We start from the raw sequence: 20,882 nt of genomic DNA on the forward strand, positions 1-20,882 counted from the left end.
AGGAAGGATTGGAGAGAGGAAGGAAAGGATTAGGGGGAGGGAGGAAGGAAGGAAGGATTGGAGAGAGGAAGGAAAGGATTAGAGGGAGGGAGGAAGGAAGGATTGGAGAGAGGAAGGAAAGGATTAGAAGGAGGGAGGAAGGAAGGATTGGAGAGAGGAAGGAAAGGATTAGAGAGAGGGAGAAAAGAAGGAAGGATGGATTGGAGGGAGGAAAGGGAGCAAAGGGAAAGGAAAGGAAGAAAGGGAGGGAAGGTGGTTTGTTAAGTATGTACTTTGTGCCACATACCTTTCAAAGTGCAAATGGCAACAATCCTGGGAAGTACTTGGTATAATTACCTCCATTTTATATGAAGGAAACTGAAGAAGGCAGAGGTGGTAGAGGTTAAGGGACTTGCCCAGGATCATACAGCTAGCAACTAACTGTCTATGACTAAATCTGAACTCAGGTCTACCTGCCTATATGAGGAGACATTGGAATGGGTTGGAGTTAATCCTAGGAAAAGTTGAGCTCTCTTTTGAAGGGATGTTAGGCTTGGATTAGCAGAGAGAAGGAAGGCATTTCTCCACTTGAAGAGTGTTTTAGGCAGTACAGTTTTGGGGCTTTCTGTATACCGTGCTAGTATGCAATGGGGAAGCAGAGGTGAAACAAGGCGAATTCCCTGTTGGGGGAGGAGGATGGGGCTGGACAGGACATTGTAAGTAATATAAGTAATGTAAACTCTTTGAGGGCAAGGAGTATTTGTGGGCTTTTTTGTTTTTGTTTTGTTTTTTGTCTCCCACAAGCACATTTCTTTGTCCATAGAATGATTTTTGGATTAAAATAATTATAATGTAGGTTGCAATATAAGTACTAAAAGAGAAGTCCAAACAGAGTGATATGAACATTCAAAAAAAGATCCATTACTAATAGATGCCTCGAGGGATTGAAGATAGGAGTTCTGAGGGGCAGGGATGAGATGGGGCAACACAGAGGATAGGCTGGTTTGACCGGAATATAGAGTACGAGAAGGGCACGGATGTGTATGATAGAGCTGAAAAGGTGGGTTGAAACCCATCTTGGAGAATTAGCCAGACTTAGATATGGCAGGGTGAAGGTTTGGGGGACTGAGCATGGGACTGTCATCGAATGAAATGGGGAGGTTTGGAGAAACAGCAGTTTTTAGGAGAAGATGATCAATGTTGTTGTGACCATGTTGAGTCTGAGGTGATGAGGACTGAGAAGCCAGGCAATCACTTAGCTATGTCTCACTTAGAGCCCTGGGGAGAGGTTAGGGCTGGAGATTTGGACGTTGTCTGCCGAGGGGTGATAATTGAAGCCATGAGAGAGAATGAGGTCATCAAGTGAGGGAGTCTAGAGAAAGAGGAGACAATTGATGGTGTTCTATTCTAACACTTGGGTTTTTCCTGGAAAAAGCCCAGATCATTGGACAGAGGAATCTGGCTAGGGTAAGTAGAGTTCACCTGTTCCTACACTAGTGCAAAAGTTTGGAGGCACCTGAAGCCAAGAATTAGCCTAAGGATGTTTGGGGGGTGGGGAGGGGGTTGGAAGAATGCAAGAAGAGCTGACCAGCAAATGACTTTGTTAGGGGCAGTATCTGTTCAGAAGAGTGAGAAAGGTAGATGAAGAACTTTGCTAAGCCTGAAAATCTAGTTCTGGTCCCAACTTCTAAATTAAATAATTTTCTTTTTTTTTTCCTTCTCCATAATGATACCTAGAAGACGGAAGTTTGAGCAGGTAGTGGGGAAGAGGAGTCTTCCTTGGGTATTTGTAGAAGGAGTTTAAGTTAAAATTTTGCTTTATTTTTCAATTAACAAGCTTTTCTCCCTTCAGCCCCTCTCACTCGACTAGAAATAGAAACAAAACCTTTGGAAGAAATACGCATCACTAAGCAGAACAAATTCCCACATTGGCCCCATCCAAAAATGTATATTTTATTCTGGAACTCGGATCTAGCACCTCTGTCCAGAAGTGAGGTACCCCAGAACAAGCTTTATTTCCAAGTGACTTTAAAATAATGCCTTGAGGTCTAGATTATGTGGTCACCCTGACGATTTTATTCTCCAACTAATCCCTGTCTAGCTTTAAGACCAAACTCTAGGGGAACCTAGCATGCCTTCCCCCATTCTCCAGTTGTTAGAGCCCTCTCTTCTAAAGCCTGAAATTACTTGGTGTTTATTTTGCATGCATTATATATTACCCTCTTTGTATACCTGTTGTTTTCCACTCCAGTAGCTCAAACCTTCCTGAGAGCAAGAATTGTTTTGCTTTTTTTCTAGCACTTAGCACAGAGTAGGTAGTTAGATGCTTATTTGGTAAATAAATGGAACTCCTTTGAAAGAAGGGGTTCAAATATTATATATACTGTTATGAAAAGGAAGAGAAGGGAACCAATATTCGTTAAGTGCCTGCTGTATGCCAGGCACTGTGCAAATATCCCCTCATTTGATATTCACAACAACACTGTGAAGTAGGTGCTATTATAATCATCCCCATTTTGCAGTTGAGAAAACAAGACTGGCAGAGAATGTGACTTGCTCAAAGTCACACAAGTAGTAAGTGTCTGAGACTGAATTTGAATTCAGGTCTTCCTGACTCTAGGCCTATTTCCCTTATCTGCCCTTGTCATAGCTGCCTCCAGTTATCAACGAATGTTGGTTTCATTTGCAAAAGGGATTTTTTTCTTTTTTTCTTTTTTCTTTTTTCTTTTTAATCAGTGTTAAAAGGAATGATTTCCTTCTTAGGGGTGGGAAATAAAGATTGAAAAAACAAGAAAAGAACAAATTTCTTTTTCATAAAAAATGAAGAGGTCTAAGATCAGGACCCACCTTATATTGAAGAGTTCATCCTGTCAGGGTTACAAAGAAATACTGAATTTAGTCTTATCTCCTATTGAGAAAAAAGAAAAGCTTCCAGAAACATTTGGTGTTTAGTCTGTAAGCTTGATCCTCTCCAGAAAATACTTTATCATCACCCCAGTGTTTTATCTGCTGGAGTGGCAAATGTACTGTTGAACTTAGTAGATTTGTGTCCCTCAGATTTTAAATCATGTCAGTGACATATATGTGATAGGTGGTGATTTTGTGCTTTGCAGCTGAGTTTTGTAATGAGAGGATGATGTAACGTTTTGGTAACTTCACCATTAGGAAAGTCATGTTTAGGCTTTAAAATTCATAAAAAATTTCTCCGCCCCCCAAAAGCCTTTGGGCCTTTCTTCTCTTGAATTCTGGGTGGATCCTAAGCAAACTCATACTGGATAAAATACACATGGGTGTTTAGAAATAAATTAAGCCTTTTAAAACTTGATGACTTCTCATGGTGACAGATTCCCTCAACTAAATTGGCAGTTCTAGATATTGAAAACAAAAGGCCAGGCCCAGAAAGTGGAAACATTCTTGTACTTGGGCTACTTTCTAAGATGCATATAAAGTGAGCTTTTATTTCTTTCCTTGCTATTCTGTAAATTAATGCACAAGGATTTGAGAAAGGAATGTGGACCAGATTTGTTGAGTGAGAATCCATTTTTGCCATGATTGATGTCAGCTGTGGTAGGGTAGCAAGGCCAGACACTTGTATGAAAAATGGAATCTTGATTTTTGTACTGTGGAGCAAGGCCAAGAATGCCAGAGAGCTGGCAGATGGGTGTACTGACTGTTACCAAGTCCAAATGGTCCAGAGTACTGAACTGATTGACTTTGACTCCTGAAGATAGAGTCCCTGCCATGCACGGAAAAATGGTCACACTTTTTTTCATGTGGGTTAAAATAAAATCCCGTTAAAGTTCATTTGAATTTGGGACTCACCTTTTTCCCCTGCCTTTATCCACTTTGCTGGGAGACATTGTAGGATGTCCTCAGAAGTCCTGGGCTCTGCTTTTTAGCTGTGTGGCCTTAGCTAAATAACCTGACGTGGGAGGCAGCAAGATACGACGGAAAAAATGCTGGATTTGCAGTCAGAGGATCTACTTGAGTTAAAATCCTTTTTCTGTCATATGTTACCACATATGACCTTGAGCAAATCACGCACTTGTCTGGATTTTGGTTTTCACAACCCGAAAATGAAGGGATTGGACTAGATCAGTGCTTCCCAAACTTTTTGACTGCAAGACCTCTTTACACTCAAATACATTATTAAGGACACCCCCAAAGAGCTTTTGTTTATGTGGGTTATCGATATCGATATTTATTGTGTTATAAATTAAAACACTTTATTATTATGGGAGCAACTAGGTGGTACAGTGGATAGAGCACTGGTCCTTGAGTCAGGAGAACCTAAGTTCAAATTTGACTTCAGATGCTTACTAGCTGTGTGATCCTGGACAAGTCACTTCACCCTGTTTACCTCCTTTACAACTTTAAAAGTTTACAACCTTTACAGTTATTTACATGGCTCCCATTAGAATGCAAGTTTCTTAAAAGCAGGGACTGTTTTTGCCTTTCTTTGTATCCCCAGGTCTTAGCACAGTGTCTGATGCATAGTAAGTGCCTAATCAATGCTTGTTGAGTGACTGGCTAGTGGAAAAAATATTGGATTTGGATTCAAAGCATGTGAGTTTGAATCCCAGCTTAGCTCTATGGTGACCCTGGCCGAGGGGAAGACGTACGGGATGGTGGAAAGAGCAATGACTCTGTTATCATACCTGGACGTCATCTGAAAAATGTGGAATTCAGACTAGATGGCCCCTTCCAGCTCTAGGGATGTAATCATGAATAATTTCATTATCTGGGAAGAAAACACCTCTAGGGTATGAACTAAATGATCCCCTGAGATATTCTCTCCACCCCTAGACCCAATGATCAAACAAATCCCAAATCAGTGCTTTTTGTTCAATGGTTAATCTGATCAGGTCTTACTCTGTGAAAGTCTGACTACTTACTTGATGTTTACTTTAGAAGCGGAATATTCCTAAGAGAAATTGTATTAAAAAAATTCAGATCATTTTTCTGTCTGATAGTGATAATTATTTTTTTTTTAAAGCCAGCATGTAAGGTTTGAAAACCCTTTACAATTATTATTTGATGCTCACAGCAACTCTGGGAAGTATAGGTAATATTATCCTCACTTATAGGTGAGGAAACGAGGCAAACAGAAATGACTTGCCCAAGGTCACACATCTGGTAAGTGTCAGAGGTCAGATTTAAATTCCGTTCTTTCTGACTTTAAGGTCGATGCTCTATCCATTGCACCCCAGGGCACTTTTGGCATTCTTTCAAGGCTCTCTGGTGAGAGATGCCTGGGTAAGCAGATAAAACTTTGGAAGCCACTCTGAATTGTTGGGATTTTTCATTCGTTTCTAAGTGTGCCTTTTCTGCAAGTCTTTTGGATGTATACACCTACTTACCTGAAGGTCTGCCTACTGAATGAACTTCAGGAATCCTAGCGATTGTTGGCAGAGCTCAGTCAGCCAAAGGGTGTTCAAGGGTAGGGGTGACCTTGAAGCCTTCAGGACTGAACACCTGATTACAATCATGGATTATGCACCTAACTAAATAGCTGTAGTGTTCTCAGTGCAGGCTGAAAAGCCCAAGCATTCTTTATATCTTGCCATTTACAATCAGGATCGAGTTTCATTCCAAGTTTCAACAATAGAGCACCTGTCTTATGGGAAAAGTAAGAATGATTTGTAGCACTGAAAGAATAAATGAAACTTTCAGATTGAACTTCCTGTCAAATGTTAACTTCATGTTTTTAGATATGGGCATATTATCGCTTATGTAACAGGGGAATGGCAGCTATTTCTGAATCCTGAAAATCACCTATTTGGTCCTGCTTCTGTACTAAAATTACTCATGGATAAGTGCGAAAAATACTAACCTAGCAATGTACACCATTGACAAATATCAAATCTAACTGGATTGTTTAAGCGGGAAGGGAATGTTGTAATCTGAACTCAACTTCCTGGATTAATTTGATGATCGTTTCCCAGGAGAAGCCTGACCTTAAAGCTAATGCATACCATTATGTGTTGTAAGAATGACTATAGATCATGCTGAGTTCATCTTAACCAGTCAGAATAGTGGGACTGAAGTTCACTCGCTATATTGTCTGGGATAGAAGACTCTTCTTTCATTTCTGTTAGTAGCATTGACATCTGATGTAGTCTCACCTAGTGAAAGAGCTGTTAAAGAAGCCTCTTTAAAGCTAGGGGATCTGTGAACTTTATGCATATGTCTAAGTGTACACACACACACACACACAATTATATTTCAATATAATTGGTATCCTTTGTAACCTTACATTTTTATTTTATGCATTTAAAAGCATTATTCTCAGAAAGGGGTCCATAGTATTCACCAGACTGCCACGGGGGACATAACAGATAAAAAAGTTAAGAAGTCCAGGATTTATGGTCTTTTTTTCTGTAGTGATGAAGCAGCCTTTTAAATTGATGACATAATAAATAGGTCTCTGTGGGCACCTGCCGGTCAGGCAATCAATCAACAGAAAACAATCATTTTATTAAACACTTAATACATTCCAGGCACTGAGGATAGGAAGAAAGGCCAGAACAGGTTCCCTGCCCTCAAGGGGCTTATATTTTAATAGGGCAGGCAACATGCAAATGACCCTGTAGGTACAGGATATACCTTGTAAATGGGAGGTAATCTCAGAAGGAAGCAGCTATTGGTGTGATGGTGGTTGGGAGAGGAAGGGACTAAGAAGGGCCTCTTGAAGATGGTGGGATTTGAGCTGAGTATTGAAGTAATGCCAAAAGCAAATATGTCAAGCGGATAGTTAAACAATCAAACAAACAAGAAAAAGACTGGCTTCTCTTTTGATTGTACTGAAGCTGATTTCTAAGGGAAGGATTGGCTTTTCATTTTGTTTTCAAGAACAGATTGTTGTGCTTATAAGCAAGCACGACTTCGTGTATTATCTAAGATGCATGTTGTCTGTATGTTTGGATTCTGATTGTTAAGAAATAGGCCCTTTTTATTCTGCCTGAGTAGACACGTGGGAAGGGAGGATCTCGAATGTTGGCCCATGCAGAGGTAGCTGAAGATCTGGGCTTCCAGCCTCCTAGTGACTTCAGGCTTTTGTTCAAGGACCATCCTGACCTGCTCACAAAATGGTTTATGATGCTATGAAGTGAATTCTGGACTCTGTGCACTCATACTGACAGGCCTTAGAAAAGGGACAAAGCCCTACCATTGGCACCATTTGTTGACTTCCACCCGGGAAAAATACCCCAGATTAGTGAAGCATAAAAACTTAAATTATCTCCATCTGGATGGGTGTTTATTGTAGTTGCAGTAAAACCTTTGCACATGCAAGTGGACTAGTCACAGCTATAACCCTTGATGGTATAATTACCTTAAATCTTGAGCTAACAAATAGAAACCAGGCTTTTGAAGGACAGTGCAATGGTTTCTGCTTCCCCTATGAAGTATGTCATAGCATTTTTCCACTAAATGGTATGAATTTGGCTCTGTCACAAGTGATTAAACATAACCCAAAACTCTTTCCCCCAACAAGTCCACTGATTCTCAAGTTTTAGCTTGAGGGCTAGATGGGTGGATGCCCCCTGCTCCAACCCCCCCCCCCCACCTTCCTTGGCCAGGAATGAATTCCTGGGGAGCAGTTGGAGTTTTGTGCCTGGAGGCCTGGACTGTTCCACTGAACAAAATCCTTTGTCGTGGAGAAAGTCTTGCATAACAAACCAAAATCCTCTGAAATGACCTGGCAGCCTTGGATGAGAAAAAATGAGGTTATTTTGAAGGGTGGTAAGACTTTCTAAACAAAGTTAAATCTCTAGTTACCTTCTATTATTTGAGGTTACTGTTACATTTCTGCATTTTAGTTAATACTGACTGCCAAGATCTTACAGAGATGCTCTTTTTTTTTTTCCTCTCTAGTCAAAATGCCCAACTGGGGAGGAGGTAACAAATGTGGGGCTTGTGGAAGGACTGTGTACCATGCCGAAGAGGTGCAGTGTGATGGAAGAAGCTTCCACAGATGCTGTTTTCTGTGCAGTAAGTAACCTTTCTCTGTTGTAGCCTTATCTGTTAGGGGTCTGGTGGTATAGAGAGTAGAGTGTGAAGGATTTGAACTCAAGTCTTCCTGACTTTGAATCCCACCTCAGTTCAGATCGTACCTTTTTCAGGAGGCCTTTCCCATCCTGTCTTCCCTCTGAAATGGCCCTTCCATTTATTTCTATTGTCTACATTTTCTACATCTACATCTTTCTCTCTCTCTCTCTCTCTCTCTCTCTCTCTCTCTCTCTCTCTCCACACACACACACACACACACACACACACAGTTTTTTGACTGCCGTCTCCCCTACTAGAATGGGAGCTTCTTGAGGGCAAGAACAGTTTTTTTGTCTTTCTTTGTATCCCAGCACTTAGCCTTATGCCTAGCACATAATAAAGGTCTTTAAATAATACTGTTGATTGACTTACTGACTCCGTTGCTGGAGGGACCTTCCTCGACTGGTAATGAAATCTCAACTTCCTCAACTTCCAGTGAAATCACAGATCCTTTTCCTTTCCCCTCTTATTCAGCTTACTTCAATGAATACCTGAAGGGGGTATGATTTCCTGGCTTTGGGAGCTCCCGCCCTGCAGGTTACAGACATTCTCATGAGATCAGACCTAGACTTTGAGCTGGAAGGGACCTTTGAAGTCAACTAGTTCAGCTGCCTTATTTAGTAAACAAGGAAGGGTAGAGGTAGGGCTAAAGACCTGCCCAGGACGCCCCCCACCCAGCACCACATAGGTAGTAAAGGCAGAGCCAAGTTTTGAACTTTTGTCCTTAAACCTCAAATCCATTGTTCTTCCTGCTAGACAGAGCTGGAAGGAGCGGTAGGGGTCTTCTAGCCAGTTTAATCACCTACTTTTACAGGAGAAGTAGCTGAAGTCCAGAGGGAGTAAAGCAAACTTACCCAAGGTTACATGGGTAGGAGCCTACACTTCAAACTGAAAGAGACTCTAAAGGCCATTTAGTTCACCCTGAAAATTAAGCAACCTGCCCATGGCCACCCTAGTATTGACAGTCAGCATTTGAACACAGATCCTCTGACTCAGTCTAGTGACTCTGTCTACTCCACCAAGGTATGTAATATTTTTAACAATTCTTTTTCCCCCTCTTTGTTTGAGCCTTATAACAACTCTGAGAGGTAGGTGCTATTATGATACCCATTTTAAAGATGAGGAAACTGAGGCAGACAAAGGTTAAATGACTTGTCCAGGGTCAGACAGTTACTAAGAGTGTCTGAGGTGATATTGGAATTTGGGTCTTCCTGACTCCCAGGTCAGTGGTCTGACACCATTTACTTGGCAATCTCTAGGATCAACATAATAATCTGTCTGCAGCCCTATCCTTGAAGCATTTCTAGCTTGGTAGAATATACAAGGGCTTGTGCCCTCTGCTGGCACAAGGCTATGATAAATCAAGACTATCTCTACAGTATCCAATAGGATACTGAACTCTGGGAGGGGGAAACACACAAACACACACACACACACACACACACACACTGCACTATCTCTGCCTCTCCTCTCTCCATCTCGCCTCCCCCCACTTTTTTTCCTTTCTGTCTCTTTCTCTACCCCTTTTCTCTCTGTTTCTTTCTGTGTCTCTTTTCTCTGTCTTTCTCTCTCCCTCTCTCTTGTGTCTCTCTCAACTTCTTCTCCCTTTCCCCTCTTTTCTCTCTCTGTCTCACACACACACACACACACACACTCACACAGATTATGCAGCACACAAAGCCAAAGATACTTTCATCCCTTAAGATATTATAGTGTTTGGGTACTTCTGTAAGTTCTGCCAGACATGGGGAGTGGTGGAAACCTAATGGTAAGTACCAGGCTTCCTTATCTCCTCTGACCAATTCAATAAACAAGACTCAGCTGTATGCAGCTTACTGGGCTAAGCACAGGAAGAGATGCAGAGATAAAGGACACAGTACTCTTTTCCCTATGGCTCCCATAGTCTTGTAGGGGCTATGGCACATGGGCAGGCAAGTCTGAGATAAGGACTGGACCGGGGATTTCATCAATGTAGGGATCTTCCCTAACTGAGGGAGGGTGGCACCTTCTCTGTAACTTATAATCTTAGATGTTGACAGCACCAAGAAGAGAAGTGACTCAAGGGTCACATAGCTGGTATGTGTCAGAGACAGGACTGGAACTCAAGTCTTCCTGGGACCAAGACCAGCTTTCTACCTGCTATTCTGTGCTGACTCTCAATAGCACATGGGCTGTTTATAATATTACATTTTACTGTTGTGCAGTGGTTTAGTCCGATCTGACTCTTCGTGACCCTGTGGACCATGGCCTGCCAGTGCTGTCCATGGGGTTTTCTTGGCAGGGATACTGGAGTGGTTTGCCATTTCTTTCTCCAGCTCATTTTACAGATGAGGAAACTGAGGCAAACAGGGTCAAGTGACTTGTCCAGGGTCAAACAGCTACTACGTGTCTGAGGCTGGATTTGAATTCATGTCTTCCTGATTCTAGGGCTGGTGCTCTATCCACTGCACCATCTAGTTGCTATACAGGATAAATTGGAAATAGTCCACAGGGGAAGGCACTAGAATTGAAGGGGATCAGGAAAGGCTTCCTATAGAAGGTGGGATTTTTGCTGAGACTTAAAGGAAGGCAGGAAAGCTAGGAGGGAGAGCATTCCAGGCATGAGGGATAATAGCAAGTGAAAATGCTTGAAGTCAGGAGAAGGCATGCCTTATGAGGAACAGCAAGTGCACTTTTGTATGAGGTGGGGTGTAAGGTGTAAGGAAACTATAACAGGAGAAAGAATCCAGGTGGTAAAGGGCTTGAACACCAAAAGAAGAATTTTGTTTGATCTTGGAGGTATTAGGGAGCCACTAGAGTTTTTAGAGTAGAGGAATGTCAGTCCAGAACTTTAGAAAGATCACTTTGACCTCTGAGTAGAGGATGGACTGAATAGAGACCTGATGGAGAAATATTCCAATTGCTTTAAGTCTTAATCTTTGTAACTTAAATTGTAAAGTTCTCTCTTATCACATTGAATGGTATTAGTGTTAGGGCTAGACTATGTGTTGGAGCCTGAGTTCTAATTCTGATCCTGCCCTTAATTAACTATATAGCAGTAACTTGTGTTATCTGCTTCAATGCAGCAAGCCTTTAAGTGCCCACTTATGAGTGAGGCCCATGCTTGGTGCTGAGATTGTAAAGGCAAAAATGAAACAGCCCCTGCCTTCAAGGAGCTTACATCCCCCTGGGGGATACAACATATACACTGATAAGTAAACACAGCATCATATGAGTGAGAGAGCAGTAACTGGGGGCACTGGAGAAGGCTTCATGTAGGAGGTGCCCTTTGAGCTGAGCCTTGAAGAACATTCATATTTTGAAAAATAGGTGCCATCCCAGTGTGGGGTGGCAATCCTAACTGGTATACTCACAAACCAGCATGGTATTTATGAACAGATTATACAATAATTTTCCTGTATACTATGAAGATAATAAAGATTAATGAGAGAATCAGTAGACTAGATGTTCACCTTTCTTCTCTCTGGCTGTCCTCATTCAGGGAATGTTCTCTCTCCTCTGCTCCAACTACTGACCTCTCTGACTCTCTTTAAGTCCAAATTAAAAACCCACCATCTACAGAAAGCCAAGCCCTCTTATTTCCAGTGCCTTCCCTTGGTTAATTATTTCCTTTCAGTCCTGTATATGATTGCTTTGTATATTTTCCTTTGTATGTTGTCTTTCCATTAGACTGTAAGATCCTTGAGATCAGGGGCTATCTTGTGCCCCTTTTTAACTCCAGCATTTCACAGAGTGCCTGGTACACAGCAGGTGCCTAAGAAATGTTTCTTGATTGATTGGCAGTATGGTGTGGTGAGAACAGAGAGCTAGCTTTGGAGTCAGAAAGACCTGGGTTCAGGTCCTGCCTCTGACTCATAATATGAATGGGACTATAGATTAGTCCCTCTCCTTAGTGCCCCCAGACAAGTTGCTAAGAATATGTTTCCAGAAAAGGTGCCAGTCTGAAGTGGGTAGAGGTAATTTTCCCACCAGGAGGTGCCCCATACCAATAATATCATAGGTCACAGGGATAAAAATCTCAATTAATTCTAACTTTCAATTAAATAATAGTTTTACTGCATTTTTAAAGGGGAGAGAAAGAAGTGTCTTATTTGTTTAAAATAAAGTTTTGTATTTCTGAGGTCAGTAAAGATTTGATCCAATTTCAAGGATCTTTTTTTCTTTAGTAAAAAAAATGCACTTTTTCTGGTATATTTAGTTAGTAAGGGAAATAAGGAAAAGACAGCAAACAGATATTAGAGACATTTTCCACAAAAAAGGATTGTAACCAAGATTTAGCTCGTTTCTTCAACCTCATGATTCTTAAGCTACTCTTTAAAGGGCTTATTGTAACACTCTTCTTGAGCTGCCCCAGCTCACTGGATTATCTGGAAGCTTTTCTAGATTCACTGCTTTGGGCAGGATAAGATTGAATGCCCTGGTCTTGTAAAACATTCTCACTGCTGCCCATCTCTCTGTTATAGCTGCAAGTTCTCTCTGCAGATTAGATTTAGCTATCTATCCTTCTGAAAGAAAAAAAATTCAAGGATTTCTTAAATGCCTATTATGTGTGGTAAACTAAAAATACAAAGATGAAACAAGATACAGTCCTATTCTCAAGAGACTATAACAAGAGGAAGCATGGTTTAGTGGGTGGTGAACTGGCCTCAAAGCAAGGAAAACCTGCATTCCAGTCTTCTGTCACTACTACTATTACTACTACTACTACTACTGCTATTTCAATTTTTTGGTCATTTAGCTCTTCATAACTCCATGGTCTTTCACATGGGGTTTTCTTAGTGAAGGTAGTGGAGTGGTTTGCCATTTCCTTCTCCAGCTCATTTTACAAGATGAGGAAATTGAGGCATGCAGCGGTTAAGTGACTTGCCTAGGGTCACACAGCTAGTAAGTGTCTGAGGCCACATTTGAATGCAGATCTTCCTGACTCCAGGCCCAGTGCTCTATCCACTGCACCACCTACCTGCCTGTAATAATAATAATAATAATAGTTAACCTTTATATGCAGCTTTAAGGCTTGTGAAGCATTTTGCAAATATTATTTCATTTGATCCTCCCAACAACCCTGGGGAGTAGGTGTTATTATTTTCATCCACATTTTACAGATTAGGGAACTGAGGCAAAAAGCTAATGAACTTGCCCTGGGTCACACAGCTAATAAGTGTCTGAGCCCAGGTTTGAAGTCAGGTCTTCCTGACTCCAGGTCCAATGATCTCTCTCCACCGACCACCTAGCTGATTCAGCTGTCCATAGCTGACAGAGTGAAAGGCACTGTAAGATTATACACTCCCTTAGACCTAGAAAGGATGTGCTCCAACCCTCTCATTTTATAGATAAGGAAGCAGTGAGACCTAGAAAAGATAAGCGACTTCCTCAGAATCACAAGATAGCAAGTAACAGGGCTAGGATTCAAACAGAGGACTTCTGAATCAAAAATCAAATGCTCTTTCAACTGTAACAAGCCTTCCATGGCCATGGATGGAGGGCTGACACTTGGTTTCAAATCCTATCTCTAACAGATATTCACCTGATGACAATGGGCGGGGCTCAATTTCTCAGGGTCCCTGGGCAGCTCTGAGACATTTAAGTTGTATCTGAATTAAAAAAGCTGCCTGGTGGGAGGGATTTTCCATACTTGGAGTTCCCTGTACTGATGAAATCACTAGACTGGAGCAAAATAGAAAGTTCAGCTTTTTAAAAGACAAGATATTTTTCGCTGCTATTTTTATCCAGTAATTTGTGCTGCCAAAGATAGGTAGGCTACAGCCCCTTCCCTTATGTTAGATCAATTCAGTTCAGTAAACACTATCAGCCACTGAACTTTAAGGCAACATTGTTTATTAAACTTTGAATTAGTTTTGTTTGTTTGTTTTTTTCCTTTTGTCCTTGGGCAGTTAACCATATTTCATTTTATACACGAGCCGCCCATTTGTAAGTGATATGTTTCTATCTAAGGTACAGGCTGCCAAAAAACAGAGAACACCATTTAATTCTTCCACCAAAATAATTTCTAAACTCTTTAGCTTGCAAATGATGGAAGCTGCCCATCTACTGTACTTTAATTTCAGTTCTACCAGGATGGGTCATGAGTAGAAGCATCTTTTCTACTAAATTAATACTTTGGTTGCTAGAGATTTTTCTGTTGCCATGTTGTGGCCCCACTGAGTTTCCAGTACCTCTTTCTCAAATTCAGTTTAAGATTTTGAAAGTGTAATAATAGTGGGAGAAAGACGTGCTGGTTTTGTGTAAGGGATACAAATGTCTGTGGCAAGGAACCAATCAGAGCAGTTTCCAACCTGTGCTACAAGAAGAAATTTAATATAGTCTTGACTAAGAGGGAGACTAGAAGAATTGGAAGCTTGTCCAACCCTCTCGTTTTGTAGATAAGAAATAGGCCAAGACATGAAGTCACATAGCCGGTGAGTGGTAAAAGTCAAACATGGATTGTGGTCTTCCAGATGTCAGCTGGGGGCTCATTCTCCTTGACAGTTTGGGGACGTAGAATTATAATCAGTGCTGGTAGAAGCTGGAAGGGAGGCAAAGGGGGATTTTTTTTTTCAGATTCCAAAACGGTGGAATTCTAATGCTAGTAATGGTTTTGGGGAGAGGTAGGACAGGCTAGGGGATAGAGAAAGCTCTTAATCCTTTTAATTCATGCCAAGCTGTGACTTTACCATTCATAAGATAAGAATTATTATTATAAAAGTCAGTGTGCTGGAATGGATTGTGGCCTGTTTTTGGAATCAGAGAGATTTTGGTTGAAGTCTTACCTCTAAGACATTATAACTATGTGCCTCTGGGAAGTCACTTAGCCATCCGGGCACCCCAAACAATTCTTTAACCAAGGGGTTCCTAACCTGGGATCATTGAACTTTAAACAACAAGAAAAAATGTTGACAACTGTAATTTCAGTATCTTTGGTTTCTTTTGTAATCCTATTTATTTTATTTTATGCATTTAAAAACATTACTTTGAAAATGTGTCCAGAGGCTTCACCCAAGGGGGCCAGGACACAAACAAAGATTAAGAACCCCTGCTCCAACACTACAAGTTATAGAGTAAAGAGTGGTCTTTCCAAGGGAAGTCCTTCACCAAGTTTCCTATACTGATGAAATCCTAGATCTAGATACACACATACACACGATAGCTGACCTTCATATGGCACTTTAAGATGTGCAGAGCTGTTTACATTTATTATCTTACTTGATTCTCACAACAATACTCTGAGGAGGAGGTGCTTTTGTTATCCCCATTTTAGAGGTAAGGCAGTTAAGGTTCACAGAAGTTAAGTGTCTTGACCATAGTAATAGAGCTAGCTAGTGTCTAAGGCAGGATGCAAACCCAGGTCTCTCTTCCCTCTAGGTCCAACACATCTTCCACTAGACCGTTCTGGGAAAGGCTTGTGGAATGAGGGTACAGAGAGATGAGAAGCAGTCACGATGTGTGAAGGCAGGTTATGTTTCTAACTATTTAATATCTTGGAACTCCAAAATTGGTAGGTCCAATTAAATCCTTAGGCTATTTTAAGTGAACTCTGAATTTCCATGATTTAATATCAAATCCCCAAAAGCCCCAGAGTAGAATAGAGCCGTGTCTTTATTTCTAGGGCTAAATGTAACTTACCAGCTCTGCTGCTGTTCTCTGGCTTTGGGACAGCACATAGTGAATTAGCAGCACGAGAGGAAGAGTGCCTTTTGACATTTGTAGCTAATTGTGTATGTTGTCATTGTTCTAAGAAAAATGAGCCCCTGTGGGACATTTTTTCAAGTCTCATTTTTTCCCTTCCAGTGGTTTGCAGGAAAAATTTAGACAGCACAACTGTGGCAATTCATGATGATGAGGTCTACTGCAAATCGTGCTATGGAAAGAAGTACGGACCCAAAGGGTATGGCTATGGCCAAGGAGCGGGCACGCTTAACATGGACAGAGGAGAGAGGCTGGGCATCAAGCCTGAGAAGTAAGTGGAAAGTTGTATTGTCTTCAGAAATGAGTTCAGAAAATGGATGGTCAATAAATAAGCATCGAACAGTTTCACACATTTTGAAAACTTCTGTATTTGTTGGTTATATGCAGTTAACCTCTCTAGGCATTCAATCAAAAGAATTTATTAAATGTTTATTACGTACCAGGCACTGGGGATACAAAGAAAAAAGCAGAATCGGCCTCCACCCTCAAGGAGCTTACATTCTAATTATACAAGGTGAATTCAAGGGAGTTTTGAAGGAAAATGCGTGAGGAGCTGGGGGAAATCAGGGGAAGCTTCATGTAGATGGTAGCACTTTAGATGGACCTTAAAGGGGAATGAGGGATTCCAAGAGGTGAAGGTGGAGAGCATTCCAAACTTGGGTGACAGCCAATTGGGAGATGGAGCATCATGGGGAAGGGACAGCAAGTAGGCCAGCCTGGCTATTGTTACAGCATATGTGTTGCTGTTTTCATTTGTTTCAGTCAGGTCTGACTCTTCATGACCCCATTTGGAGTTTTCTTGGCAAAGACACTGGAGTAGTTTGCCATTTCCTTCTCCATCTCATTTTACAGATGAGGAAACTGGCAAAGAGGGTTAAGTGACTTGCCCAGGCTCACAGCTAGTAAGTGACTGAGGCAAGATTTGAACCCAGGTCTTTCTGACTCCAAGTTCAATACTCGGACCATTTTTGTACCACCTAGCTGCCTCTCCACCAAGGGTGCCACGAGCGTTGAAGAACATATGGATTCCTACAGTTTCTCTATGGGATGTAGACATCCTTTGTAGTATTAGTTAGACCTAGAGGATTGTTTTACTAACCATCCCACTCACCCATTTCATTGTATGCTATGGCACCTGAATCTTTTTCTGCTTTATAACCTAGTCATTTCATCTCTTGGCAAAGTTTTCCTTTTCCTTTTGAGTGCAGATTATGTTTGGCTCTATAAATTCAATTTGCCTTTTAGTTGGTTGAATTCTGGCCCTTTACTCAGAAATATTACCCACCTCTTTATTTAAAACAAAACAAAACAAAACAAAAGCACCAAAACCCCAATACTTCACAGGAAAGGGTTGGCTCTTATGGCCTAAGGCATCCAAGGCCTACCACAGTCTGACCCTTTCTTGCTTATCTAACCAAAGCTAACCCATCCCTCAGATGGACCTTTTGTTCTAGTCAGACCTGTCTTCCCACTGTCTCCCAAACACCTGCCTCTCTTTCTTTGCTCCTAGCAAGTCTCTCCTGAAGAGACACAGCTCAACTATTTCTTAATACTCTTCCTACTCAAGACTTTCCTTTCCCAGGAACTTTTTCCTGAAAGTTGCCCAGTTCATATTACATTCTTTTCTCTAGGTTTCAGCAGCACTTCTTGGCATCTTCCTTTAATACCTCTCATTCCTGGATTTGACCATTATCATTATTATCACACAACTGTTGAGTCTGGTCTAGAAGGCCCTGTAGGGTAGGGATCATGTCCTCCCCTTCTTTTGGGTTCCCTTTCCTTGTCTAGACCAGCTCTTCCTAAACTGTGGGTAGAGATGCCATATGGAATCGTGAAAAATTTGGCAACAGTAAAAGGTTTCTGAATGTGCAAAGACCCAAAATTAATTAAAAATGAAATACATAATGAATCCAACATGTTTCTGGCAGTGCTTGCCCATGTTGTATCGAGCAATTTCACTGTATCCTTGGTTCTGAACATACGGCATGAGTACTTTGCACTGCACATGCCCTCAGGCCATGCAACACCGAAAAATGCTACCAAAATGGGAAAAGGGGTCCTGAGCGGAAGAAGTTTAAGAAGCCCTGGTCTAGACTATTACTATGCTCAGCTGAGGTATTTGGATTATTTGTTTAATTCATCATTCAAAATGAAAACCAAACCAAACCCTACATTTTCATTCAGACTAGTGCAGTACTGCTCAGGGCTCTTTACTCCACCAGGGCAGATCGCAGCCAATCCAGGTCTGCCCATCCTTTGCAGGTCTTTATTCTGAACTAAAAAACAAACAACAAAACAGATCAAACAAGCCATTTCCATATACAAGTGGTACCACTTGTATGGAGGGGATCGTATGTGAAACTGGGGATTTCTTTTATGTAGAGCCAGGCCAATGTTCTAAGTTATTTTTGTTGTTGTTTTGGTTGCTGAGATTTCATCAGTATGGGGTTGCTCCTAGCTGTGGAAAATCCCTCTGCTAGTGCATAGCTTAAATTATATTTTCTAAGAGAATTCCCTGGGATGTTGAGAGGTTTTATATAAGGAAAATAGGTATGAGAATTGTATAAACTTTATCTAACTTAAAACTAGGTAATTAATAATTAGTCTATCTTTTAGCTACTAAATTCAAAAACAAACATTTGCTTGGAAATAAATTATGTTCTAAACTCAAGTTAGTCAAGCTGCCTAGCAGACGTTTAAAGGGGAATAAGAATCCTCAAGCTTCAAGAACAATAGGCTTAGGTTTTTTCTCTTTGAATCTTTAATAGATTATTCTGTCCCAAACCGCATCCCCTTTAGTTGTATTCCCCACCATATGGATCCTATTTTTGTTCACTCTAAGGAAATGCTTTTTTACAAGTGTTAGAAGTTTCCTGAGTGGCTTAAATTTGCTTTCATTGTTTGCTGCAATCCCTGGAAATCAGACTTGAAGAATTAGAGGGAGACTTTTTTTTTCTTTATGCCCTTATCATTTGTAAAGTGATCCAGTGTAAAAAATAAATATTTACAAATGAAACAAAAGTTAAAGCAGTATCTTAGGGGATGCAAAGATGATAAACAATGCAACAATGTCTTCTTCTCGAACTAGTTGTTTTGTTTCCATAACTGCCAGCGGAACTGCTCATATTGATAGGGACTCCTCCTTATCCTTCCTTTTAAAGTTACTTGTAAGTGTGCACAGGATACAAGGTTATTTGCAACAAGCTAAAAAAAAATAGATATTGTCATTGGCCTTGGACTTTGAAGCCTAGCACTGGTTTATAGAAAAGACTGACTTTAAGGTTTAAATAACAGATTTCTTTGTTTATATTTTCTACAAATGTCATTAATTTTTTTTTTTAATTTTGATGTCACTTTGTTGTTCACTCATTTTCAGAGTGTCTGACTCTTCATGACTCCGTTTGGGGTTTTCTTGGCTGGAATAATTTGCCATTTTCTTCTCCCCCTCATTTTATAGATGAAGAACTGAGGCAAACAAGGTTAAGTGATTTGCCATGGGTCACGCAGCTAGTAAGTGCCTGAGGCCAGATTTGAACTCAAGGAGATTGAGATTTTTTGACTCTAGGCAGGGCACTCTTTCCACTGCACCGTCTCTAGCTGCCCCTTGCCAAATGCAATAAAACCCTCAGGACACAAAAGTGTGGTTAAGCAAAACAAACCAACGTGTTGGTCACATCTGAGAAGGTTTGTCCATTTTGCTCCCGTAGTCTTCCACCTCTTACCAAGAAGTGGGAGGCAGGCTTCACTATCGGTCTTTTAAAAGAATCACAATCAGTCATTCCATTGATTGGAGTTCTGAAATCTTTCACTGTTGTTTTCTTTTATGTTGCTTTTGTCATTGTGTAAGTTATTATCTTATTTCTGTGTATGTACTTTGTTCAGCATTAGTTTATTGAAATCTTCCCTAGTTTATCTGAATTTTTTACATTATTTCTTATAGCGTGTTAATATTCTCTGATAATCATATGCCACAATTTGTTTAGCCATTCCCCAATCAGTGGGCACCAACCTTCCTTCCAGTTCTTTGCTACCATGTAAAGTATTATTGTAGATTTTTTTGTATATGTAGGACCTTTCCTTCTGGCGTTGACTTTGGAGGTATGGACTTTTATAGTGATATCAGTGGGTCAAAGAGTAGGCACTGTTTGAAAGTCTTGGCTACTCTGATGAATACAGTGATCCAAGACAGTTCCAAATGATGAAAAAATGCCATCTATGTCCAGAGAGAGAACTGATGAACTCTGGGTGCCAATTGAAGTATACTTTTCTTGCTTTCTTGCTTTCTTTTTTTTTTTTTTTTGCGATATGACTAATATAGAAATATGCTTTGCATGATTTCACAAGTGTAATTGATATCATATTGTTTGTCTTCTCAGAAGGTGGGGGAAAGACAGACGGTAGGGAGGGAGAAAATCTGGACCTCAAAATCTAAAAAGGAAGGAATTTTTTTTTAAAGTAACAAATTAAGGAGGGGGGAAAGAGTAGGGTACAATTTATGGCTTTCCTAGTGTATTTACAAGATGTTTTCCAGATTTCCTGTTCATTTTGTATCAGTTTACAGATGTCCAATAAAACTTTCTCTGACTAGTTCTTCCAGGTGTGGGGACTTGAAGTTCGTATGCTGTGCCATAACAGTAGCACACAGGATAAAGTGCTGGGCCTGGAGTCAGGAAGACATGAACTCAAATCTGACCTCAGACACTTACTAACTGTGTGACCCTGGGCAAGTCACTTAACCCTGTTTGCCTCAGTTCCTCATCTGTAAAATAAACTGGAGAAGGAAATGGCAAACCACTCCAATGTCTGTGCCAAGAAAGCCCCAGGTGGGGTAATGAAGAGTCAGACTTGAATGAAACAACCAAACAACATAACTCATAATTGGATACTTCCCATTCATTAGGTTTTTAGTGTACTATTTTTAAAAAAAAAAAAAAAGTTTTATTCCTATCTTTTCTTTTTACATCAACTACATTTTGCAACATATCCCTTCTTAGAGATCCATCCTTTACAATGGAGAATTAATTTAAAGAAAAACAAAACAGTAGCAAAAACAGTTCAGCAAAACCAGCACATTAAGTGGTCCGGCATAATAGGTAGAGTTTCTCACACATGGTCCTTGACTTTTGCTAAAAAGGCAAGGGAGTGCCTGCTCATATTTCTTTTTTGGGATC

General features: G+C 40.7%; 1 protein-coding gene across 2 annotated transcripts in view; it reads left to right on the plus strand.

Moving 5' to 3' along the window:
• CSRP2 (cysteine and glycine rich protein 2) overlaps positions 1-20,882 on the plus strand; it is a 28,463-nt gene that overhangs the window by 3,984 nt on the left and 3,597 nt on the right. For both annotated transcript variants that reach the window (XM_027842452.1, XM_027842451.1), the window contains exons 2-3: positions 7,855-7,971; positions 15,814-15,982. In XM_027842452.1, coding sequence (XP_027698253.1) covers positions 7,860-7,971; positions 15,814-15,982 — 281 coding nt within the window. In that variant the 5' untranslated portion in view covers positions 7,855-7,859. The remainder of the gene's footprint in view (positions 1-7,854; positions 7,972-15,813; positions 15,983-20,882) is intronic.

The sequence above is a fragment of the Vombatus ursinus genome, unplaced genomic scaffold (assembly GCF_900497805.2).
Source record: "Vombatus ursinus unplaced genomic scaffold, bare-nosed wombat genome assembly UNPS02014874.1, whole genome shotgun sequence".
NCBI lineage: Eukaryota > Metazoa > Chordata > Mammalia > Diprotodontia > Vombatidae > Vombatus > Vombatus ursinus.